This window comes from Myxocyprinus asiaticus, chromosome 3, assembly GCF_019703515.2.
Source record: "Myxocyprinus asiaticus isolate MX2 ecotype Aquarium Trade chromosome 3, UBuf_Myxa_2, whole genome shotgun sequence".
Taxonomy (NCBI): domain Eukaryota; kingdom Metazoa; phylum Chordata; class Actinopteri; order Cypriniformes; family Catostomidae; genus Myxocyprinus; species Myxocyprinus asiaticus.
Window position 1 is genome coordinate 63,205,128 of NC_059346.1, and position 27,527 is coordinate 63,232,654.

At 35.3% G+C, this 27,527-nt stretch overlaps 1 protein-coding gene across 2 annotated transcripts in view; it reads right to left on the bottom strand.

Annotated features, from left to right (window-relative positions):
• The window catches only part of LOC127425941 (astrotactin-2-like), an 829,264-nt gene that overhangs the window by 636,248 nt on the left and 165,489 nt on the right, over positions 1-27,527 (bottom strand). For both annotated transcript variants that reach the window (XM_051672308.1, XM_051672299.1), the window contains exon 2: positions 18,080-18,267. In XM_051672308.1, coding sequence (XP_051528268.1) covers positions 18,080-18,267 — 188 coding nt within the window. The remainder of the gene's footprint in view (positions 1-18,079; positions 18,268-27,527) is intronic.

The window sequence follows — 27,527 nt, forward strand, 5'->3', positions numbered from 1 at the left end:
CTAAACCCATCATTTTGCGTTTTGCCTGGACGCTGTACTTTTCTGGGAGTCTATGGGAGCTATTTTCATTAAATCTGCATGTGATTGCCTATTGGACATTAGTCTTTCAATCACTGTATTTGTGTCTGCTGTCAAGTGGCACTTGCTATTTTCACAAGTGCTTTCCAGTTTATGTGTAATACACATAAAACAGTGAGTGAACTGTGGGCAGTCCATTGGCATAGTTGACTAGTCAACCATCCTGACCCATCCTTAGTGTTAACATAGGCTGTATTAATGTTATGTTAGTGTTGTGTTGTGTTACAAAGTCATAATCTGTCATAATCACTCATCAGTGAGATGACAGAGCTAAAAGAATCATCAGCAAGACTGAAGTGACCTGTGCATGTGCAGCTGTGATTGACAGCATCCTTATCTTCATTTGACAACATGTTAACGAGTATCTCTCAGCATAAAGACAGGTTATGCTACTGTTCAAGACTACTGTCAAAACATATTCTACAGGAACACAACTTGTCCTCTAGGTGAACTCCAATTCATGTCATAATTCCAACAAGAGCACCATAACCATTGTTTGTAAATCAATATCCCCTATTGTTTCATCTGAGTGGCTTTTGTGTACGATTTCCATCGTTACCGGCAGGCACAAACATATGCACACTAATACACAATCAGACTGTTTCGGCTAGCGGTTCCCCAGACACAACATTCTCTTGGTGAGATAAGGTAATTAAGTTTGGTGTCCTCTGTCAGGCACTTTTGTTTTATGCATGTTGAGCTGTACCTCATGACAGTGCTGTCAGTGTGGATTTTTTGTTGTTCGACAGTTATTAGTAAGGAATAAGTATAGTAACCGAATACGCCCCTCTTAAACTGTGACTTGCTGAACGACTGAGGGGGTGAAGAAAGACACTGACTACTACATATGGCTCAACTCAACGCAACGCCTTCATCAGATGCGAAGTATCTTAGAATTGATCTCTTGGCATGAACCATTACTTACAAGTTAATCTGACACAAAATAAGAAATTCAATGAGTAAATGGAAGGAAATTTAGTTTTTCTTGCACTGCAATATATGGAAATTAGAACTAAACAGTAGGCAGGTTTATATAACACTTATATAACTATTTCTGCCCAATTAAACATGAGAATCTCCAGACAGTGTATAACTAGCAAAATGTTTACATTTTCTGATGAAAAAGTTATGTTTGGCCATGCAAAAGTTCAACCTGGTATCATAGAATCATGTTACTATACCTTCATTTTTGCAAAATTATTTTAATGTGGCTCGTTGTTCATATTGCTGCAGTTTAGGGACACCATTAACACTAGAGGCGCTATAACACACACAAATCATGAGTAAAACAGCACATTATCAGTTCATAAACACGTATTCATAAATGCGTTATGACATCAAAACACTTTTACTGTAACGCATGACTTGCAAGGCAATACATTTTAACATTTGCCTTACATATCCAACTACAAGTTTGTTTGAGTGCCATTTGTGATGCAGAGAACTGGGGTACGAGTCCTCAAGAGCATGCGAGTCAACACGTGAGCCGAACACTATCGATTAGGTCTGCAACCTGGTATCATAGAATCACATTGCTATACCTACATTTTAGCAAAATCACAGCAGTTTTCTGGTGAAATGAATAGAGTGACCATATGTCCTCTTTTTCCCAGACATGTCCTCTTTTTCGGACCTTAAAAAAGCGTCCGGCCGGGATTTCTAAATTTGCGAAAATATCCGGGATTCGGCTTTAGTTGCATTATGATGTGCATCTGGTCTAATATTTCGTTGTGTGTGCGCACATATTTGCATTGCTTTAACTCCTCTTTGTAAGTCCCGCCTTCTCGCACACCAATTGGTCGATTATAAGACGCTCGCAGCAACTATTGGCCAAATTCCTGCCTGTCAATCTCTCCGCGAACGCGCGAAGTGCTATTGTGTTCGGCATCAAACAGTTGCTTGACAGTAGCAACAAATGACAGCTGAGTAGAAACAATGCCCAAACGAAAGTGCAAATTTACAGAAGATTTGCACAAAAAAATCCCATGCTTTGTCCAGGTCAAGATCCGTGGGAAGCAGAATGTATGACCTGTAAAGCTGGCACTTATGTGCCAATTGCTAATAAAGGTGCAAGTGATTTAGAAGCACACATTAGCTCTGCGAAGTACATCAACATTCAAAAGAATGCTGAAAATGTTTATTTATTTATATATATTTATGTTATGCTAATAGAGTGTTTTTTGCACTGTATTAAAGTTTGCATTCATAGTAACACTGTTTTGAACCCTATTATTCCACACCACCCCAATCCCCCAGGGGGCGAAAAAAAATATTTGAGCTTCAAATATGTTGAAATATTTGTGCGACTAGACCGCATGTGACCGCCCAACTGAATGTGATGTATTTATTTAAAACTATGATCACGAAGTGAGAAACACTGACAGTGTTTGTCCAAAACGTTATTATAAATGTCTGCTACTTCTACAGATTGTACAGTTATGAAGTCAAAAATGATTATTCGCGTTGCAAATATATTTATATTAAACAAAAGGTGTTTGTAATTAAATGTGTATATGTCATTTATTTCTACACTTGCCTTCATATTTAAACCATATCTATGAATTTCTACTCCCTATTTGCTGAATAATTGTTGTTGTTGTTGTTAGGCAACTGTTAATTATAATAATAACTGTAAAACCAGCGATGATAATGATGATACTAATGATGAAAAATAATGGAATCTGAGCAAATATTAATTATGAATTTGATTGAATTCATCCATCAGCTAAACAGCAAGGTTTGGAAGCAAACCTCAGAAAACAAAACCAACAACTTTTCTTCAAAGCTTATTTAGGTTTTTATTTATCTTTCTCTGTGCCTCAAGGGGCTGGGTGCTCTGACATCACAATTCACAAGTACCTTCTCTCATGCACAAACATTGTGTGACTGTGGCGACATTTTTGCAAAATAAAATTCTGTGGTTCATTACACGTCTCAGGAAAGTTCCAAAGTGAAATGTCCACTGTGTGGCACTAGCGAGTGAAATGTTCTCCCGAACAGATGAGGTTATTAAGGTTAATGTTCTTTTGAAATTTTAAATCAACATAACCAAACTTCCTACCCAAAACCTTAAACCTAAACCTACCCGATAGTGTCATAAAAAGCAAGTGTGAGATGAAAAACAATTTCTAAAGCAACCACGTCAGTTTGTGGTGCTTCTGTGACACTTTCGGTTCAAGTGTCATCTCTTGTGCTCTTCAGGACTCGTACCCCAGTCCTTTGTATTGCATATGCAACACTCTATCAGTCGAGCTACCATGCAATTTGACCACACTTAAACAAGCTTGTAAATGAAGTTGTTATGTAATGCAAACATTAAAATGTGTCATGCGCTATATTAAAAGTGTTTGTATGTCAAAAGACAGCATTTTGTGAGGAACAGAGCGAAAAGTGTTTATGAACTGATAATCTGCTGTTTTACTGTTTTGAAAGGGAATAAAAGTCATTGTTGTTTTAATGCCTCCAGAGTTCATTCCACCAGAAAACTTCTGTGTTATGTACAACAGGCCACATAAAAATAATTTCGCAAAAATTTTGTTATTGTAACATGATTCTTTGACCAGATGGTGAATGCCACTTGGGGAGAAATATGACAGTCATCAGAGACAGTAAAAAGGTGACTTAAACCAATAAAAAACAACCTCTCTCACACAATCTCCTCTCTTAATTAAATTCTAGCTAGGAAAAAAGTTACTTTTTATACTTAAGTACAATTTAATACTTTTTTTACTATCACTCAAGCATGTTTTTGGCTTGATACTTGGACTTTTAATTGAGTAAAAGTTTCACTCAGTATCCATACTTTCACTTAAGTATAAATTCTGAGTACTTTTTACACCCCTGCCAAGGTGCGAATTTAAAATATGCGGACAAACCATGATATTGCAAAAATAATGTGCGACTAAAGCCATGATTCCATCCAATTAGTTTAAAAGAACAAAATCGTCACTTCTGGAGCCTCTGTGACTCTTTATTAATAAAATGCTCATGGTTTAGAGCATGCAGACAGAACACTCTAGAAGAATTTGTCTCATGTCTGGGAGCGACAGCCTGTCACAGTTCTGGGAGTGCTATGTGTGTGCGTTCCTCCTTCCTTATGTCTTTGCTGTGCGGATCTATAATATATTTTTCAAAAGTGTCAACAAATCTGCTCTGCGGCACAGTTCACGTTTGTATTTGACTTATTTGCTCTGTAAACTCTTTGCAGGCTTAGGAATTTCAGGACACCGTTATTTCAGGATAACCAGAGCAACAATTCAGATGGGATGATTGGTCCTCTGGTTAGTCCAGTTATGAATGAATTATTTAGTCACAACTTCTTTAATGCGCATCTTGTATTACTAATAAATTAAATTGGAGTTTATTCGGTAAATGTGTTTCCATCATAGTTTACTTATGCACATTTCTTCTTATCAAATAAAAAAAAAAGTTATCAACCTCAAGCGAGCATATACGTTTTCATGCGCATTTATTCGCATCTTGGTGTTTCCATTCAGAAGTTTTATGCAATATCCCAAAATGTGCATAAAAATACGTGGATGGAAGCCCAGCTATAGAAGCATTTTTTTCGTTGTTGTTGCTTTTATGACACTATTGGTTAGGCTTAGGTATAGGGTTGTATGTTTTGTTCGTCTCACTTTTTCTTTTATGACACTATCGGTTAGGTTTCAGTGTTGGACTTACGGTAGGGACGTTGGTTATGTTTATTTAAAACAGTTTTTAAGTTTAATGCTCAATCGTATCACATTAGCTTTTTATGACACAATTGGTTAGGTTTAGGTTAAAGGTTTAGGTTAGAGAGGTAGGTTTTGTTTATTTAAAACTTCATAGAGCATTGACCTTAATGGGATAGTTCACACAAAAATGAAAATTCTCTGATAATTTACTCACCCTCATGCCATCTGAGAGGTGTTTGACTTTCTTTCTTCTGCAAAACACATTTGAAGATTTGTAGAAAATGATCCAGGCTCAGCAGGTCCTTAGAATGGGAGTGGATGATGATTAGATATTTGTAGGTCCAAAAAGCACAGATAGTCAGCATAAAAGTAATCCATCCTATCTCCAGCGGTGACACTAATGTCTTCTAAAGCGAACTGATCACTTTGTGTGTGAAGAAGAATGATATTTAAACACTTTTTAATTATAAAAGATTGTTTCCAGTCAGGCGTTTACGAGTGGCTGAATTTACCCAAGTGTTCCTGTGATGCAAGCATGTTGATAAGTCCCTTTGCATTTCTCCAGATCAGTCAACTGAAACAAGTTCGAAGGGATATGTTGTTTAGATGTTGATGAGTGGTGCCTAGTCCAGCTTGTTAGGGCGTTTTGTCTTAAGACAATGGCATACTCTTGAGACATGATGTTCAATGATTTTCTGCATATGGGGCCAGTCAATTCTGTCTCTCATAAGGTGACGTGTCTTCTCTACACCAAGGTGGCCCATGTTCTCATGCAGCTCTTTGAAAACTAAGCTGTGATTCTTCTTAGGCAGCACCAATTGTGAACTAGTTGTTGTTTTTCTGTGCAGGACTCCTTGCTCATCCAGGATAAACTTTTTCCTTTCTCTCATCAGCACAGAACTGTCATCATCACCACTCCATTCTCTCTCTTCCGGCCATTTTTTTTTTTTGTTTTTGTTTTTTTAGTTCAGCACCTTGCTGATCACTGGATACTCTTCTGGGCTTTCCTCACCCTTTTTGTACTGAATTTGGACAGGTCAGGGTTTTTCTCACTCAGTGCAGTGTTGATGGTAACTGGACACATCCCGGGAGTGTGTTTTTGTGACTGAATACTGAGAGCTTGGGTCACACAGCTTATGACACCTGGGCTCACCTCCACTGAACACTTCTGCATATACTCCTCCATCATTCTCCAGTAATTTTGTGGAGTTATGAAAACTCAGTTGGAGATCTGCATATTGTTTTTTCAACTTTGCCAATTCATCTTCATCCTCCTTTAAACTCCTCTCAGTCTCACAAGCACCATCACATTTTAGCCATTTACTCAATTCCAACACACTGACAGTAAACTGACATGCTGCATTTTCATCCTCATTCTCAATGATTTCATCAATCTTTCGTTGATTAAATGGATAAAACATGCTTTTTCTTTCCCTTGTCAATGGGAACTTTTGCAAAATCAGCCAATTCTCTGAGCTGATCAAACAACAGATGAGGTAAATCTGCACCGATCTCATCTTATAGCTGCCAAAGATCCATTTTAGCCGCTGCGCTGCTCTCTCACTCACGTGTGCGCTGCTGCAGGCCGCTCCATCTGTGGCTCTCGATCACATGCACTGCACTCCGTGCTGCACTCCGCATTACTTTAAATCTCCTATTCTGGCTCGCCAACTGTTACACACGAGGTCCACAAGTGTGTTGTTTGAAGTTACAAGGTCCTTTTTATTTAAAAAATGCATTAGGAATACAGTAATTGCAACTGAACTTGGAAAGAACATACATTCGTCAAGTCAAGTCATTTTTACGTGTATAGTGCTTTTCACAACACACATCATTTCAAAGCAGTTATACAGAAAATTAGACATTAACAAAAAATTAAACTGTAATATCTATAAAGTCTTAGAGTGATTATTGTGTAGTTTGATTAAATATGAATGTAAATTGTGTATAAAAATTAAATAATTAAATAATAATTGTATTTAGAACCCTTGTGATCAAGCTGAAGGCAACTGTGGTAAGGAACACAAGAAGTTGGTTAATGGAGAAAAATAACATAGGAGAAACCAAGCTCACTGTGGGGGCCAGTTCCCCTCTGGCTAACAGCATGAATATAATGCCAATATTAGCGATTTATGTGCATTGCAGGTCATGGTTTAAGATTGGTAAACTAAGTAAGTGTTAAGGTCCAGTGTTTTTTTAAAAAAAAAAAAAAAAATATGGACTGTAAGATTAATGACTAATGTCTTTGAAGTCCATCCTGGATTAACTGTAGAAGTTCACATAGATGCATTGTCCTTTGTTAGTTGGCTGATGAAGGCTTTTGTTGCCAATTAAATGATAGTCTATGTATTCCATTTCAAGAGTGTAGTCCATTAATAGACAAAGGTGATGCAAGCAGAGATCAGTGAGGTACATCGCTGTTCAATCGGCAGGTCATTTTGGTGAGGTTCGGTGGGGTCCATTCTAAGTCCAAGGCTTGTGAAAAACTCTTGTACTCACTTCTGTCTCACACAACACTATCTTAAAGACATATACCCCGTCTGTCAAGCTTCAGTTTAAATGTCACAGACATTAATTATGTATTATATTGAGCTAACAGAACAAAGTACTATTACTATTTTATAATTATGACTTAAAAGAAAATAATGCATGGTGAAATCAATGCAGTTTACAAAAAAATGTATAAATGTAAATAAACTGTATGTAAATAGGATTGCATGAAATATGAAATTTATGCGACTCCCTTATTCCTTTACAGATACATGTAATGAACAACGTAATTTCATTTAGCAAAAATGTTGCCACGGTCATGTAATTCTCATGTGATCAGGCTATATGTTTAGGTTTGAGGTTTAGGGTTGGGAGGAACATTTTGTTGATTTAAAACTTGAACATTAACCTTAAAAACCTCATCTGTTTGGGAGAACATTTAACTCGTTTTTACGCCACACAGTGGACATTTCACCTCAAAACTGTCGTGACGTGTAATGTGAACCACATAATATAAAACTGCAACAATGTCGGCACAGTCAAGTAATTTCCATGAGATCAAGCTATTAAAATTAAGTGGTGTAACACAACTCGAATTAAAAATTAAACCTGGATCAATATACCTGGAATAGCTCTTAACTCTTCTTTTAATAAAATTAGTGCAAACCCTGTGTGTGTGTGTGTGTGTGTGTGTGTGTGTGTGTGTGTGTGTTTCTGTTTTATCATCCACCATGAAAAAAAAAAAAAAAAAAAATATATATATATATATAGTGTGTAACAGAAATAGTGTGCCAAAGATTAATACATTGTATTAAAGGTTTGTTCAAATCAATAACAGCATGAGCAATAGTAATAGTGAAGCTTGATTGGACAGGGTGTCTGTGTAAGAGGTTGCCTGGTTTATGTCTGTATTCCAGACACGCAGTTTTCTAAATGAAGCCCTGAGGTAGAAGGTACAGTCCAGTGCAAAAACACAGGCAGAGAGAAACCACCTGATTCTGCAGTGGCCATTTGATAAGCAGCACACGAGGATAAAACGATGAATCAATGATGGTCTGTTGTGCCCTGAAGCTGTAGCACACTCAAACAGACACAACATTTCACATGCAGTGAGAGTCGTCGCTATAAATGATTATGCAAAGGTGCAGGGACTCATACAGCATGCAGAAGCTCCGCTTTGGCTCGCTGCGTCCGGTCAAGCGGATGATCTCAGACAGTGTTGTACTCTGGGTTGTGATAGGTGTGGACAAGCTAATGAGCAACAGATGTAAACAAGGGCTTCTGTGGTGTGGATTTGGGCTTTATAAAATGGAGCAAGAGATTTCTATGTAAACAAAGTTAAAACAAGACAGGAGCTGACAAACAAATGGCTAACAGATGAAGCTAGCTTCCACTTTAGCAGGTCCAGGGTTGTTTAAGGCCATACAGAAAACAGAAAACTGTACTATATTAAACTTGATGAACATTTTCTGATGAAAATATGACTAGTGTTTGCCCATGTGGGTTGACAGGGCGTTGGTATGAGGCTGTCAATGTGTTCTGAGCATTTTTTTAGCAACTTGCTAAGCGGTTTCTTAGATGTTCTGGTAACATGAGCTCACATGAGGGTGTCAACTTGAAGCTGATTTAGATTTTATTATTATAAGGATTGGGTTGAGAACCGCCATTACGAAAAATCTAAACTAGCCACAAATTTGCAGTAAATACATTACAAATAGTTATTTTTACATGCAAATGCACTTTTGATTCGCCACGAATGTTTGCCAGAAGTTTGCAGCTCTACGCCAGTAGTAGTGAACCTCTGCAGGTCTCTAGACTGCGACTAAAATGGTCGCAAATGCAACCAAAAATAAATGATTGCGACAATAATTTAAAATCTAGCCGTCATTGGCGACAGTCAGGATGTGTGCTTTCATATGTGGTTTTGTCAGATATCATCTTGTAAGTTATTTAGAGCGCCAGTGTGTTTCGCGCTGCTTTTCACCCTTTCTGTTGATGATATGAGCTCGCTGGCTGCACGCAACAACAAACACAGTGCGAGCCATTATGTCTGATTTGTGAACAATTACTATTTTGAACTGGGTCTTTATAATGAATCATCTGACAAGAGCTCGTTTGAACTCAGGAGCTCAGGTAAGCAGTTTGAATTTGAGTCAATTTCTCTGCGAATCAGCCATCAGTGAGTTCACAACTGGGAGCGCAGACATTTCAAAATAGTAGTCCCATGTGTATTTCGGGCTTGTTTGTAATGAAAAGTGCCGTGTTATGTACCAAATCTTTTTTTTTTTTTTTTTGTCCTGGTAATTTTTGATTGGGATTGGAGTAGCACAATAAACTGCATCTGGGATTTCATTCAATTTGCACTCTTGCAGTCTTTGTGTCTGGGCCATCTAGTCACAGTAAAGAAAGACTAAGATTGTTTTAATTATATATATATATATATATATATATATATATATATATATATATATATATATATATATGTATATATTTGTGATGTGAGATCCAGCTTTTGTTACTTAGGACCATTGAGGGACTATTACACAAGGTACACACATTTACTGATGCAAATTTGTGCACTCAACTAAACAGTATATTTATTAAACACCCAATTAATGAGCTATCAGCTGTCTTTTCTTTGGCTTTCTATGTTGTTTTTTTACAACAATCTAAATCGAGCAATTCTGTGATGTGGCAACTAAAACAGCCATTTGGCTCCTAAATGTTCCAGTTTAGGAGCCAATGACTCCATAGTCATTTTTTTTTAGTCTGGAGCCCTGCTCTGGCAAATCTTTGGCAACAATAGACAATTTGCTGCAAGTTTGCCGTAAATTTGCCATGAACTCTCGATTTTCGTAAGGTCAGTTCTTATTCAGAATTGGTTAAAACTTGGGGTTTCATTAACGGTCCTCTTACCTGCATTCTTCCACCAATGTTCCAATTAATGATGGAACACCATACTAAAATACACAGACAGTGATTCCTGGACTACCATTCAGCGGCACTGCCACACCGCTATTGAATCAGCAGTGCGAAAGATACAGCGAGACCAGTGTAGTCTGATTACAGAAAGAATGACTCATATAAGCAGGTTCTTTTGAATCTGCAGTGCAAAACATACAGCCCGACCAGTGTAGTCCAATTCCTGAAAGAATGACTATTATGAGAATGATGCTTATGAGCCTGAATGAATAAAAAAACGTAGTGAACTGCAAGTCATTAATTTAGTCCTGTCTGATGCCAAATGAACCATTAATTGTTACAGTGCAAGTCTTAAGGCTTGTGAGACTTAAATCAGAGTAATTACTGGATATTTGTTAATATGAATATGTAGTTAAAGATACACATTATAAGTTTTGTTGTAATTAGTGGTATTTTATAAAAATACCAATTGTAACAGGATGCTGAGGGCAGTAAATCCAATCAGAATTGTATTTCTTACTTACAAAAGTACTAAAGGAATTGTTTTGGAACCATTTAGAGATGTCAATATTAATATACAGATTTCTATAATTTTATTTTTTAACAGGTTGTAATGCTTTAAAGACAAATCAACTAATACCACCACCAAAAAAAAAAAAAAAAAAAAAAAAAAAAAACAATTGTTTCTGGGGGATGACATCATGATAGAAATTAGTGAATGGCACTCAGAGCTCAAATGTCTTTGTCACTTTGTTCTCACCTCAGTTAGACAATTCCGTCACAGGTTCAGTAATCTTTTGATTTATCACACATCTGCCCCCAGTGTTCTATTATGCTTTATTTTAATTTAGTTACATTATACTACAGTATCATATCAATATTGTAGATCCTTTAACCCAACTCCACTCCTAAAAAACAACCAATAAAGAAATATAACAGGCAGGTAAATGTATTCTCAATAATTGTATGTACATTGCAAAATAAAATAGATATGTTTAACATCTCACCCCACCCCTACGCCTAAGCCTTACCAACAATATAACAACAATATAACCAACCAACAATACAAAAGACGTAACAAGCAGATTTCCTGTTTCAGTGGCATACCCAATATTAAAGGCTTATAACTTGACAAAAAAAAAAAAAAAAAAATGTTTGGTAACATTGTAAATGAAGCTTAAAAAAAACATATATATATATATATATATATATATATATATATATATATATATATATATATATATATATATAGATTAATATCATTATAGATTGATATAGATATAGTATATATTGTTGCCAGTCGTGTCAACTGTGCCTGAGAAACAAAATTGTGTTGATACAACAAAGCAATCAAAAGTTACAAAAAATATTTATCATAGTGTCCAAAACTGTCTCCATGTGTCCAAAATCCTCTCCAAACTAATAAAACATAATAATTGTACATACAAACTAATTACACATGCAAACACAACAATGACTAAAGGTTTGCATTGCATGCAAATGTGATTTTAGTAATGCAATTTCAGAGAATGAGTTTCATTCTGTGCCATTTGAGTCATCATTGAATCTGTCATGTACTTGACACCATCTCCTGGTGGCCATATGTAACATTGTGCTTTGTGTGGATAATCTAATGATCAGTTTGATATGTTTTTACTGATGGCTATAATATGTACAGTGCATTTTTTTTTTTTTTTTATTTATTTATTTTTTTTTTTTAGATAAATTATTAAAACGGAACACTTCTGATTTGTCTGCAAATATCAAAGCACTTGTTCAGTTTTGGTCATAATGCCTGCATGCATTGGAATGTAGAGCTTCTAAGCTTTCAAATGATACCTAATTTGTGTTGGTCAAGAATGTAGTTATTAATATTTTGATGACTGAAATATAAGAGCATGTAGTGTGTTCCAATATTTGTAGTTTTTTTCATTAAGAAATTCACGCTCTTGTATTGTAAGACATTCTGCAATAAGATGCAACATTATGTAGATGAGTTTGAAGACTAAACATTAGACACGATGTCTATAAACCCATTGTGTATGTTCAACACACTGACATCTCCTCAGATCCACATCTTTCCCAGAATGCAATGGTGCCAACTTGAACACCTTGTTTTTATCTTCATCATTTCTTCTCCCAGTAAAAATTCCAGTAATCTCTGTACAACTCTATGTACAGCACAGAACTTCAAACTCATTATCTGAATGTGCTGTGGTGCGATTGTAACCTACGGAGTGATCATTATCCAGCATATAGTGTTTGTGCGACGTGAATGACATGTATGCTAATTTAAAGAGAGCCTCCTTCTGTGGTTCCTCATTTAAATGTGCCTAACACAGAGCTTTTTAAGACATGCTAGCATTAACACTTTTCCTTTTGCAGTGCACTGTGTGAGAAGTGTAAAAACAGATAAAGCTATCAAACATTTTATGTTTCCACCGTATGCCCAGTGAGATCTGGAGCAGTGTTATTATAGTTTTGGATCTTTTATTTCTATTTTATTTTCAATTTGTCATTCCAAATTAGTTTAGTTTTCGTTAAGTTTTCACACTTTTTCTGTTAGTTTTAGTTTAGTTTTCATTTTCTCAGTTTCAGTTTAGTTAGTTTTTATTTTAGTTTTAGTTTTAGTATTTTTTATGACTGCCAAAGCTGAATGTTTACTGGTATCATTTAAAAAGTCTAACATCATTACATTTCTCAGGGCAGTCTTGTGTAAACTCTATCTAGTTGTATTATCTTGTTTAATTTGGATTGTAAATGTTGTAAATTTTATAATACAGGGTGAATACGGGCAAAGTGACAAAGCACATTTAAGCTTGATCTCCATTGTATCCATATGAATTTCCTTAAATCATTATAAATTATTACTAAACTAATCTTTGGGAAGTAAACAATTAAAGGGATAGTTCACCCAAAAATGTAAATTCTCTCATCATTTACTCACCCTCGTGCCATTCCAGATGTGTATGACTTTCTTTCTTCAGCAGAACACAAATTACGAGTTTTATAAGAATATCTCAGCTCTGTAGGTCTATGTTACATTATTATTTATGATGTAAAAATGTATTAGAAAATATAAAAATTAATTCCATATATATATATATATATATATATATATATATATATATATATATATATATATATATATATTCTAGAGAATAATTTTTCATCTGTCACACTTTATTGCTTTAAAAATCTGGGATTTGGTAAAAAAACAAAAAAACAAAAAAAACAAAAGAGGGTCTTCAAAGGTTCCACTTCTCAATATTAAGCATTTCTTCATTTTTCTTTTGACTGAAGTAGAAGACATCCTAAGCTTTCTTCAAAGGTATAATGTGTGGTTATGTGTGTTTGGATCACACTTAAAAGTGTCATGAAATGGAAAATTTCCAAAAGTGTCCCACTTTGCCCATATTCACCCTAGTATATCAAAAACTAAAACTAAAATGAATTTGAGACCATTTGTATTTTTATTTTAGTTAGTTTTGGAGTTATGAAAAAGTATTTTAGTTTCGTTTCAGTTTTTCCAATAATTTCAGTTTTTCTTTTTATTTTAGTTAACGAAAATGTTTTTATTTATTTTTAGATTCAGATTTCATTAACTATAATAACACTGATCCGGAGATAATATTCCCATTAAGAGTTACTATGGGAAAGTATTGTTGCTGCTATTTAGATAAGAATATTTCCATATCAATACACCATATGATTATGTCCAAAAAAAACTTTTGATCTAAAGTATTATTGAAATTAGTTTTGTAGACAAATTCCACCTATAAAATTCCACCTATAAAAAAAGATATATATATATTTTCCTAAAATGTATTAATTAATTTATTTATTTATTTATTTATTAATTTATTATTTAATATTTTTGCATTTATTATAAATTCTGCATATTAAACCAGATAACATTGAAAAAATTACAAACATCAGATTTAATACAAAACTAATATATTGATGTTATGTATTGATTTAAAAGTACTTTCAAGTATTTGAATTTCATGAAGGCACAGAAAATTAAGTATAATATTTACAGTGTAGATGGTAAGACAAGATTATTGACAACCAAGCCATTCTCTTAAAAATAGCTATTTAGAAAAAGAAAATGTTATTATATTGAAGTCCACAGCTAATAAACCAATATTTAATTAATTGATCAATTTGTGTCTGCTTAGAAATTACATCTGAACAATTTTAAGCACTTATTCATTTCACACTTAGGGTTAGGGGTAGGGTTAGTGCACAATTATGTAATTGTGTTTCTTTAATCTACCTATGAATGGCAATGGAAGTGTAAGCGGTATTTCTATCGGAAAGACTCTGGATCCTTACGCTTTCATTCAATCAGGCATCTCATCCAATCACAATACAGCCTCCGCTTTATAAGCCTACACACCAGTCTCTATTGTTTGCATACTTCCGTTGTTTTCACCCCCCTCCACCCCATCTACACCAGTTGAGGTCACTTCCTGTGCGGGGGTAAGCTCTGCTCCCCTGCCGTCAATGCCTCCAGCAGGATCTGACTGTTCAAGCAAGTATCTGAGGGCTGAACCGTAGGATGGGGCTTACACCAAATATTACATGTTTCTCTACATTCATAATAATTCCAATCATCCAGAGTCTATTCTGATAGAAATACTCTTTATATTGATAAACTGTAAGAAACTATTCACATTCCACTTTCATTGCACAAATAAAAAAAAAAAAATGGATCTTGTATTGCTGGTATATTTCCATGCAGGACAATCATCCACACGACTATTAAAGATAACAGTGCTTGCAGGGTCTCATAAATAGGCCTTTATTAGCTGCTCATTGGAGTAACAAGAATATAAGTGTATGATACACTCTGTACTACACACAAATCAATAAAACATAAAAGCCTCTGATTCTTCTGTCTGAACAGTTTAAAACTTTAACGGCTTAAAACTTTGAAAACTAAGTTTTCAAAGAAAACTTTAACCAGATTTTTAGATCCCTCTGGTAAAGTTTTTTCTGACTGGTTTGCTAATAATTCCAGGTACCATAAACAGAGATAGCAATGACCACGATGAGTTATGATTACAAAACTTTTACACAACCATGAGAATATAATGAGAAAATCTAGAACGAAGCTTTTCAAAAGAGTGTCTTTTACATACTCAAAGTAAAATGGAGCAACATGTAAACCATATAGTGTTCTGTTATGTCTGTGATCAGAGATTACCTTGTCAACCATTTTTATTTTTATTTTTTTTATGTAAAATGTATTTCTTTATGTGTAAAATTTTGGATGAGAAAAAATAAATAAATAAATAAATAAATACCACCTTTAAATGTACCTTTAACTTTAGTTTAGCAGTTTTCCAAACTCAGGTCAACAAGTCCACTTCAATTTGCATCAGAGTTTTTTTTAATTTTTTTTATTACACTTATAGTATAATACCCACATGTGTGTTTCTTTGGTTTCCAATGGACCGAAAAAAGAAAATGTAAATGATAAAGGTTAGTTTATGACTCAATGTTTGGTAGCACAATTTTGTGCAATATAACTGTAATGGAGAGCTTCATATTTTCACCAGTAACACTCCACATCTCTACTTTGCTGAAAGACCAGTCTTTTCCGTGCTGGATAAGACTGGTTTAAGCTGGTTAGTGCTGGTCTAGCTGACTATATTTTGTCTTTTTCTGGCAGTTTGGTCCACTCTTCTTTTTCAAACAGTTTAAATTCTCTCAAATTGACCATTTGCTAAGCCCCGCCTTAAAAGTGTTTCTGACCAATCCTGTCTTAGCAACTGTTGTCCCGCAACCATTTCTCTGACAAGCGTTTGCCTTTTTACAATGAGAGCCTATGGGAGTAATGTGTGTTTGACTAGTTTTAAGAGGGATTTTATCGAAATTATCCCAGACACGAGGTATCTGGAGAAGATACACGCAGTATTTATTTTTATTTTTTTCTGTCTTTAAAAAAATAAAATAATAACCTTTAAATAAATATTGAGAAGAGCATGCAATGTATTAAAGTGTGTAGTTCCTCATACCCATATGAACATGTATAACATCAGCATGGACACCTACATTTGCTCCGAGATAAATTAAAGATGACAACTTAACATTCATTTTTTAGGTATTTTTTCAGGTCTTAGTAAAGGTGATAGTAAATAAAGAGTTCAAAGCATAAAAATGAGTGTGTTATGAGACGTTATAAGCTGTTCTTTTCACTTACACTAATGTTATGAGGTTTGTAATCGCTATTAAATGACATTTTTCTCTTTTCAAGTGACTGTGATATTTGTTTGCCTCAATTCTGATTCACATATTCCAGAGTTTTTAATCAAATTACTGTGTAATTTAATCATTTCTTTTATAAAAAGTCCAAAAAATATGCCTTACAATGTCACTCTTCATTCCAGCCCACTAAAGCATATTATCCATTCTGTTTATGAGAATATTTGGCTAAAAAATGTGCCGTTCACGCAAATCTACCATTCATTTTTTTGAGGAGTTCTGCAAAGCTTGTCAGAGCGAGCGACCGTAACTAAGGGGGGGGCGGAGCTTAGTGAAGGGTCAATTTGAAGACCATCTTCTTCTAACTGCTGTTGTCACATCTCTTCACTGATATCCAATGGAATTAAGATCTAAAGTCTTTGCTTGCCTTGCATCACTCATGTTTTTGAGTGTTTAGGGTTTTTGTCCTGCTGGAAGACCCATGACCTTCGATAGAGACACAACTTTCAAACGACAAATTCAACACTAATCTGTCTATCTATCTTGATAGATTTTGCATTTCATTGATTTATTTATTTACTGTAAATAAAGTTTTATGATATTGAAAAATGTAAAAGTAAGAAAATAGAATTGTGTATATTATACATAATGTTATGTATAATATCTAATAATTGTATATATTTATTATAGAACATGGATGGATGGATGGATGGATAGATGGATAGACAGACAGACAGACAGACAGATAGATAGATAGATAGATAGATAGATAGATAGATAAATAGATAGATAGATAGATGGATTGCTTCCTTTCCTCACTTAGGAAAAGGAAACGAGGATGGAGGAATCGAAGCAAGACGGATTTGTAAAATGGAAAGTCCTGCTCACTTATGCATCACATCAGAGCGCTGTCTTTGTGCAGCTGCATTACCTTGGAGCGCTCGACGTTATGAGAAGCACACCATGTCAGCATGCATACGCACAGCGTCAGTAAAGCAAAAGTGCAATCAAACCAAAAACTAAGAAATTCTAAAAGAAAAAACTAGTTTCATCTTCAGAACAGAGGGATCAAACCTGAGATAACAAACAAGTGAGCGTGAACAGAGGGTGAGTGACAGCTTCCTGGTGGAGTTACACCATTCAACGCCTTTAATCTGTCACCATCTTGACAGAATTACAGTTAATGATGTTCACTCTAAATGCCAGCGTGCCACTGGATGCTCTCTCTCACACACACACAGATACATTTTGTTTTCCCATGAAGAGGATGATATACTTCCTCTTCTTTCTTTCACTCTGTTTCTCATTTTCACCTGTTCACTGGTTTCTCTTGTCTCACGTCTGACTGGATATCAGTCTTTCAACCCAAATGGGTTGATGTGTGTGAATCCAATTTGGAATCTGGGATAAATGCAAAGGTGTGTGTGCTTTGTCTTCTTGAGCACAGATGTGTTGACTTGAAATATACCTATACTTGTCCACAGTGGCGGATTTAGGCATGGGCGACATGGGCAGCAGGGAGGTATCTTGTGGGGGGGCTCCCACATAGACATAGGCGGCCTGAACTCCAACAGCCATCTCATTTACAATCCCCCCCCCAGGGCACCACACAAGCTAGTGCCGCTAGCTTGTCCAAAATGAGATGATCTCCAATCATCTTACGAGTTGTGCTGGTATTGTTTGTGTTTAGATGTACTCACCATCACAGAGATGTGCAGCAGATGCATGTGTTCGTGTAGGACACGTGGCTGTTCACGTACGGTAGGTTGTGTGACCTGTGAGAGCTGCTCTGAACTGCTCATGGACACGTGGAAGAACAGCGTCCCATTCTCCAGCCACTGCTGCTTCCAGTGCACCTGCAAGATGTCCGCACCCGTCCCAGACATCTCTAGAGAGACAGAGAAGGGGATATCAAAATCAAAATCTATCGAACAATTAATATGTAATGGTGATGTTGAAGTGTGCTCACATGCACTGATTTCATTGAATAAAAAGTCAATGAATTGCAGTTAATTGAAGGCCACAGTAACCAAAAATATGTAAGCCCTTTTTTACTATAAATTCTCCTCCCTGCCCAGTAGGTGGCGATATGCACGAATAAGGTGAATTGCCAAAAACAAAAGAAGAACGTGAAAATGAAAGTGAAAGTGGAGATTGATAGTAAAAAAGGACTTCAATGTTGATCTGTTTCTCACCCACACTTATATCACTTCTTAATATATGGATTTAACCACTGGAGTCTTATGGATTACTTTTTGTAGTTCCTTTATGTGCTTTTTGGAACTTCAAATTTCTGGCCATTCATTTGCATTGTATGGACCTACAGAGTGTGTTCAGCAGAAGAAAGAAAATCATACACATCTGGGATGGCATGAGTGTGAGTAAATTTAAATTTTTAACTATCCCTTTAATGTGTAATATTTAAAAACCATGATGATTTTGTACATTAAATCATACTGTTCATTGATGTTTAAGTTTCCTATAGAGTGTCCAGAGACAGTAGCCTAGTTTTGCAACGCTTCCTTGTGTTCCGACTTCTGTATGTTGAGACAGTAATGTTTCAATACTGTCTCTGATTTAAACTTCAGTAGCAACAATACCATTAGAGTTGATAAGTTTGATTCATTTCTGTGAATCACTTCAAACTGTCAGTTTCAAAGAATTAATTCTAAAATCTCTTTCATCTCAGATCTCATCACTCAGAAATTTCACGAAAGTTCATGCATGGAATTGATCATATATTAAAATATTTTAGTAAAATATATGTAGGTAAATACTGTTTTTTATCACTATGTAGTGTAATATCAAGGCATACTGATTAAATCTAATTCTCCTTGTGCTCATTTCATGAAAAATATCAGTGTGGAAATCATGCCTGCCATGGTTGTTTTACACTAGATTTTCACTGTATTTTGCTTCTTGCATTAAACAATTTGAATCTAATTGGCTACAGCTGCTTTTCACTTGAAATGATGGTCAGATTCAGACCAAATAAATGATATATATATATATATATATATATATATATATATATATATATATATATATATATATATATATATACATATACATAGTGGCAAGAAAAAAGTATGTGAACCCTTTGGTATTACCTGCATTTATATATAAATTTGTCTTAAAATCTGGTTTGAACTTCATCTAAGTTACAATAATGAACAAACACAATCTATTTTAACTAATAACACAAAAAAATATTGTATTGTTCTTGAACATATTTAATACATCATTCAAAAATTCACAGTGTAGGTTGGAAAAATTATGTGAACCCCTAGACTAATGACGTTAACAAAAGCTAATTAGAGTCAGGAGTTGGTAAACCTGGCATCCAATGAAACGAGATTGGAAAAAGTGATCTCAGAAGACCTACGATCAAGAATTGTTGCTTTGCATAAAGCTTAAAAGGGTTGCAAAGTGATCTCAAAGTGCTTAGATATTCATCTGTCCACAGTTAGGCAAATTGTTAATAAATGGAAACGATTTAGTACTGTGGCTACTCTCCCTAGAAGTGGCCGTCCAGCCAAGATGACTCAATGGGCCACCGCTGAATGCTCAGTGAGGTAAAAAAGAACCCTGGAGTGACAGATAAAGAATTGAAGGAATCACTGGAACTGGTGAACATCTCTGTTCATGAGTGTACTATATGTCAAACATTAAACAGGCATGGTGTGCATGTTTTCCAACAAAAACATTGCTGCGTGCCTGAATTTTGCCAAAGACCACCCTGACACTCCACAACACTACTGGGAAAATGTTTTGTGGACTGATGAAACTAAGGTTGAATTGCTTGGGAAGAACACGCAGCACTACATATGGCATACATACTTCTGCCACTGTAGATATATGTAGTGCTGCGTGTTCTTCACAAACAATTAAATTATATACAGTACACACACACACACACACATACACACATACATATATATATATATATATATATATATATATATATATATATATATATATATATATATATATATACATACATACACTACCGGTCAAAAGTTTTGAAAAACTTACTCATTCTTTATTATTATAATTTTTTTTTTTTTCACATTTTAGAATAATAGTAAAGTCATCAAAACTATGGAATAACATAAATGGAACTATGGGAATTATGTTGTGACTAAACAAAATCCAAAATATTCAAAACTGTGTTATATTTTAGCATCTTCAAAGTAGTCACCCTTTGCCTAGAATTTGCAGACATGTACTCTTGACATTTTCTCAACCAACTTCTTGAGGTATCACCCTGGGATGATTTTTAAACAGTGTTGAAGGAGTTCTCATCTATGCTTTTAAAGATTTTTAAGATCATGGGAAACATTTCAATCAAGTGTTTCAAAACTTTTGACTGGTAGTGTGTGTATATATATATATATAATACAATTCTGAGGTACAGAGGTAAATTCCTTTTTGACATCTTGACTGAGATGCATCACATGATCAAACACTCTGACTTCCTCTCAAGCAAAAATTCCTCTCTTTGGTTTTGATTGACACTTATACAGTTCTCACTGCAAGCGTTTCAAACCTTGTTGGGTTTGTCACGACCTTTTCTAGTTTTATCAGATTTAATCTGCTGTTCAGTGGCTTCATGCTTCACAACATAAATAAATCAGACACCTAATGCAGGCCTGGGGTTTCATTCTTTTTAACTGATAGTAAGCTTGACTAATGTGACCTGCCTAAACTAATGCAATGCTTGATTGTCTGAGACTCGCCATAGTTTTCGATGCAATCACTTGTAGAGACTGCCGCACTATTATTTATTTATTTTTTATCCATGGCTGTCTATTATTATGGTGTAATATACCTCTGATAACCCTGCCCTGAAAGGACATGTATTAACAAAACTATCTGTGCATGGTTGCTTTACATGCCAGTCATATAGGTATTCCTGTCTAATTGGGCAGTTCTTGGCCAGTTTAAGATGCAATCCACCCCAGATCTTTAGCTGTGGTCAAAGGTTTGTCTATACGAGACTACTCATATCCAAAACAGAACATGAAGGTTAAAGGGAATAAAGCAAACATTCAGAACTCAGAACTCCCTCTCCAGTTCACCCAGAATATTTATTGAAGCAAAGCTGCATAATAAATAAATCACAGATGGAACGTCAGTTCACACCGAAAGTGATGCGAAAGAGCACTTTTCTCAATTATAGGCATTTTTATTGCAAGATACGTCAATGAAAACAGATTCACTTTCTTTATAGAAAAACAGCCAACACCTCACAATAAAGTTCTCACTCACTTTTATGCAAAATATAATACAACTCATCTAATAATGTATATTTTGCTCGCATTGATGCAGTGATCTACAGTATAATGACATTAATAGAGGTTCACTGTTTGTAATAAAATGGTGCTAGGTAAGTAATTATAAATATACTGTATATAATACACATTTCCATTTTGTCAGCGATTGCTTTCATATCACTTCTTTTTGCTGTGATTTGCTTGTTTGTTAAAACAACATATCCTACAATTCACCAGACAATAAAGTCTCCACACACTTTAATGCAAAATACAACACACCCCATCTAATAATGTACATTTCAATGACGAAAGAAATGTCATTTGTTTAGAGGTCAGAGAGGGTGGAAGACAGTCATGTAAAACTAGATTACAGAAGTTTTTGGTGCAAAGAAAACGTGAAAAACTTTATAAGTGAACTTCAGGGGAAAATAAAAAGCCAGAAAAGTACGAGTGAGGTCTTTAAAGTACATCAGAAGAAAACATTTACAAGCTCACATAATTAGAGCATAACAACTTCAAAACTCATATTTCTAAGAAATGTTTTGCAAGAAAACTTTTTGCATATCTCACTTTTTTTTTTAACTGCTCTCATGATCACTCGTTAGTGTCATCTCATTAGTGTCTTGTTAGTGTAGTACAGTGCAGTGTTTCGTTTTTCATAAATATCGTCTGCTCTAATTATGAGCACATACAAAAGCAAGTCCAAAAGTATTTTTGGTAACACATTATTTTAGACAGTAATTAATGAATAATAATTACACTTGGAAGTGACCAGTTATGAACTAGTTTGGCATTATAAAGTATTTATTAAGCATTTATTGACTGATTTCTTATTCTTGCTGTATAGCTCCTTTACATTTGCTTTTGTCATAACAATGAATTTATAAGCTAAAAACAAAACAAATCAATAGGTAGTATGAATCAGATTACATCCTTTATATGTTCTCAGTACTCTGTGTGAATGTATTGTATGTAAAATACATGTAGAATGCATATAGTAATATTTCAAGAAAGCAGGGAAGGTTAGGGTTAGGTTTAGGGGTAGGTGTTGGTGTAGGGTGTCTGTGGGACTCTAAAATAAACACAATAAACATACTGCAGTGATGCCTCTTTACTGAATGGTAGTATTTAATTAGGGGTGCAAATAGCATCTAACACTGTTTGCATTAAGTGCAAAAGTCTCTGCCTTCTATATTTATTTTATACTTATAAGCTGCACATTCACACAGTGTAATACAAACCCATAAAGGATGTATTTTGCACCTTACTAGCAATTAGTATCTTTTGTTTTTACCTAATAAGTTAATTGTTAGGGGGAAAAAAAACTAATGTAAAGAGGCTATTAGGCAAAGGTAAGAAATCAGTGAACAAAGGCCTGGAGTTCTTATATTCTGGACTGTGCTGAATTATAGATTTCCTGTTTAAAGATAATGCACTGATAATCTTTGTTTACCCACTGAGCATAATCCTAAATTACTACACATACATACAAATCAATGTGGAAGTGCATTTGCAATAATTAAAATTCTGTAATCTGAATTTTTTTTCCTCACTGAAACAGGATATTTAATGAAAGAAATGTAGGCTGGTGCTTGAGTTTATCAATCCGGAATGGATTAGATTGTGAAAAGTGGTCTCTATATGACTGGTTGCTGGAGGGGAGGGGTTGGAAAACAAGGGGGCATGGTGACGTCAAAAGGAAATGAAAACGAGAGACGAAAAATAACTTTTTTTTTTCAGAGGTGGGATAAGTAACTGCGTTTTGCTGGAAAATTACAAAGACAAAAAACATTTTTTTTTCTTTAAATAAATGCACTTTGACCAAAACCATGCATAAAGAAAAGAAAATACAGTTAATTTTGATTTCCTTGTGATTTCATGCTGATTTAAAGTCCTTAGGCAATGACATATGTAAAATGTGAATATAAAACAACCTCTATATCCTCTATATTCAAATGTTTTGTCTGCTGATTTTGATACCAGTTTTGCATTTAGCCTAAATCTGATTTCAGTAGGGTATCACGAAACTGGGAATGAAATAGTTGAAAACAGTTTTGGCAAACGGGGCAGCAGAGTTAAAGCACAAAAGAGGCTGCCATCTCCAGATGTACCATAACAGACAGTAAAGTGCCTTTGGATTACCAGCTTTTATCAGGATAAACAGGGACGATGCACACTTGTTTCCGAGCCATCTATCAACTATTACTGACACACACAACATCTACTTCAGGGGAAAAAAAAAGGACTATACTGCTTAATGTGTAAAAAAACAAAAAAGAGTAGAAATGACTAGGAACTTGGATCATAAAATGAACAAATAAGAGATAGATTGTGACACAAAAGGGAAATGCACTGTATTAAATTCCTGAGACTTGTTTTATGCGGTGCCTTTTCAACCTCATGAGATGTTAAAAAAGTTGTTCGGATCAGATTTATTTATTTATTTGTATTACATTACACGAGAAGGCTGATTATTGTTCAGAAAACAACTCTAGTTGAGCTTAAGTAGTCCGTATATTTTCCCTAATATTTATGAATGAATGTTAAAGGGATAGTTCACCCAAAAATGAATATTCTCTCATCATTTACTCAGCTCATGCCATCCCAGATGTATGACTTTCTTTCTTCTGCAGAACACAAATGAAGATTTTTAGAAGAATATCTCAGCTCTGTAGGTCCATACAATGCAAGTGAATGGTGGCCAGAACTTTGAAGCTCCAAATAGGAGATAAAGTCAGCATAAACATAATCCATAGGACAACAGTAAAAAAATTAATGTCTCCTTGACGATCATGATTTCAAGCTTGATTACACTTCCTAGTGCTTGACACATGCGCTAGATGGTGCTATAGGAAGTGTAATCAAGCTTGAAATCATGATGGCCAAGGAGACTGCTGTTAAGATGCTAAGACAAAAAGGAGCTATATTTTAGTCTGTTCTCACCCAAAACCAACTGGATGCCTTCAGAAGACATTGAATAAACCACAGGAGTCTTATGGATTAGTTTTATGCTGACTTTATCTTCTTTTTGGAGCTTCTGGAGTTCTGGACACCATTCACTTGCATTGTATGGAACTGCAGAGCTGATTTATTCTATTAAAAATCTTTGTTTGTGCTCAGCAGAAGAAAGAAAGTCATACACATCTGGGATGGCATGAGGGTGAGTAAATGATTAAAGAATTTTCCTTTTTGGGTGAAGTATTCCTTTAATAGAATTTTGCATAACAGCGTGGAAGTAACACTAACAAATAAAGTGTGGAAATTTAAGTCTAAACCTGTAGATCTGCCTGGGTCCAATGGCTGGTCTTTTAAATTCTTTAAAATGTTTACTCAGTACCTATTTGTCACATATTTTAAAGTTGTAAAATATATTTCCCATTAAAGTTGCCTAACAGGGTGGGATCCATAAGAGAGCAACAAGCACAATATGATGTTTAAACATCAAAATGATCAAAAACCAAAGGAGTTTTGAGTGTCTTATTTTTTCCTAGGTTAATTTTCCTTAAAATATGATGGCACGTTAGAAAATCAAAGTCACAGCTGGGTGGGTTAATTTGTTACAGCTGTGAGTAGTACATACCAACAGGGTGGACAGCAATACTGGGCACAGGCAGAAAACAGTTAATACTGTTGAGACAAATTAAGGAGGACTTATTTAACATAACTCAATATATTTGATATGTTTATGACAGAATTTCATTAGTTAGGGTGACAAACAACACCTGAAGACATGAGAAAAACACTTCTCTGAAAGTAAAATAATTGTATATGTTTGAATATGTGTATAATTTTGTGTAAATATGCAACTAAAACAAAATCCTCTTGGGAGCAATTTCAGTCCATGTTTTTAATGTAATATGAGATGAATTTTAACCTTGAACAGAGAATAACCCTCCTGCTGAGCACACAGGTCATAGTTACACCCCAGTTAATTAGACTAACTGTATGAAAGGGTGCACAAACGCTGTCTGTTAAGAAAACAAAGAAGATATGAAATTGAGTTAATTGTGCTTTTATTTTTTACAGTATCACAACCATGAGGTCAACTCTAGTATCCAACTTATTAAGACATTGTTTGGAATTTTAAGATCATTTTGTCTCATTGTAAAAAAAAAAAAAAATGCATTTAATAAATGTGTGATATGCAAAATATGGTTATTTTTTCAACAGCATCAGCTCCCTTAGATTATCTGTCTGACGGTGGTGACAATTCAGTAGATGGAGCTGTTTGAAAATTTCCTGTAGTCTCAATTAATTTATTCATGAATGTGAATCCATTAATGTCAATATATCAAATATATATTTGACACATTTTAGGTAAATACATCTTTTTAACAGTTTCATCTAATTTATTACATAGCTTTCTGGAATACTCGATTCAAAATGGTCAATCACAATATTTTTCCAGCAGAATAAATGCTAAACTGTCCCCCACAAATATCCTATACCCCATGAAGAGTGCTATGTAACCTACCTACATATACACTCACTGAGCACGTTATTAGGAATACTATACTAATACTGGGTCAGGCCTAGCATTCCTCTCAAAAGAGTCTCAATTGAGATTCCGGTTCATGTTGACATGATTGCATCACGCAATTTCTGCAAATCTCCCATTCTACCAAATCGCAAATGTGTTCTTTTGGATTCAGATCAGGTGATTGGGAAGGCCACTGAAGAACAGTGAACTCATGTTCATGAAACCAGTTTGAGACGACTTTTGCTTTTTGACATGGTGCATTATCATGCTGGAAGTAGCCATTAGAAGATGGGTAAATTGTGGCCATGAAGGGAAGCACATGGTCAGCAACAACACTTAAATAGACTGTGGCATTTAAGCGATGATTGATTGGTATTAACAGGCCCAAAATATGCCAAGAAAACATTCCCCACACCATTACACCACCGCCACCAGCCTGGGCTGTTGACACAAGGCAGGTTGGGTCCATGGATTCATGCTGTTGGATCCATATTCTGACCCTACCATCTGTGTGCCTCAGCAGAAATCGAGATTCATCAGACCAGGCTACATTTTTACAGTCTTCAACTGTCCAGTTTTGGTGAGCTTGTGCCCACTGCAGCCTCAGCTTTCTGTTCTTGGCTGACAGAAATGGAACCCGACATGGTCTTTTGCTGTTGTAGTACATCCTCCTCAAGGTTCAACATGTTGTAAATTCTGAGATGCTATTCTTCTCAGTGGTTATCTGAGTTATCGTAGACTTTCTGTCAGCTCAAACCAGTCTGGCCATTCTCTGTTGACTTCTCTCATCAACAAGGCATTTCCATCCACAGAACTGCTGCTCACTGGATGTTTTTTTTTTTTTTTTTTGAGTAAATTCTAGAGACTGTTGTGTGTGAAAATCCCAGGAGATCAGCAGTTACAGAAATACTCAAACCAGCCCATCTGGCACCAACAATCATGCCATGCGATTATCTATTCAGCCAATCGTGTGGCAGCTGTGCAGTGCATAAAATCATGCAGATACGGGTCATGAGCCTCAGTTAATGATCATATCGACCATCAAAATGGGGAATTTTTTTTTAACTCAGTGGTTTCGACCATGGCATGATTGTTGGTGCCAGACGGGCTGGTTTGAGTATTTTTGTAACTGACAAAGTCTACGGTAACTCAGATAACCGCTCTGTATAATTGTGGTGAGAAGAATATAATCTCAGAATGCTATTCTGAGATACGGGGTTGGCCAGGGGCGGACTGGCCATCGGGAGTGAAACGGGGCCGAATGGGCCACGTTAAGCTGAAATGGGCCGCCGCGTTATACAGAACGGGCCACAAAATGGCGTAGCAAAATGCCAAAGGGGCCAGCGATATGCAGAAAAGCACAGTGACACCAAAACATGTAATAATCCCTAA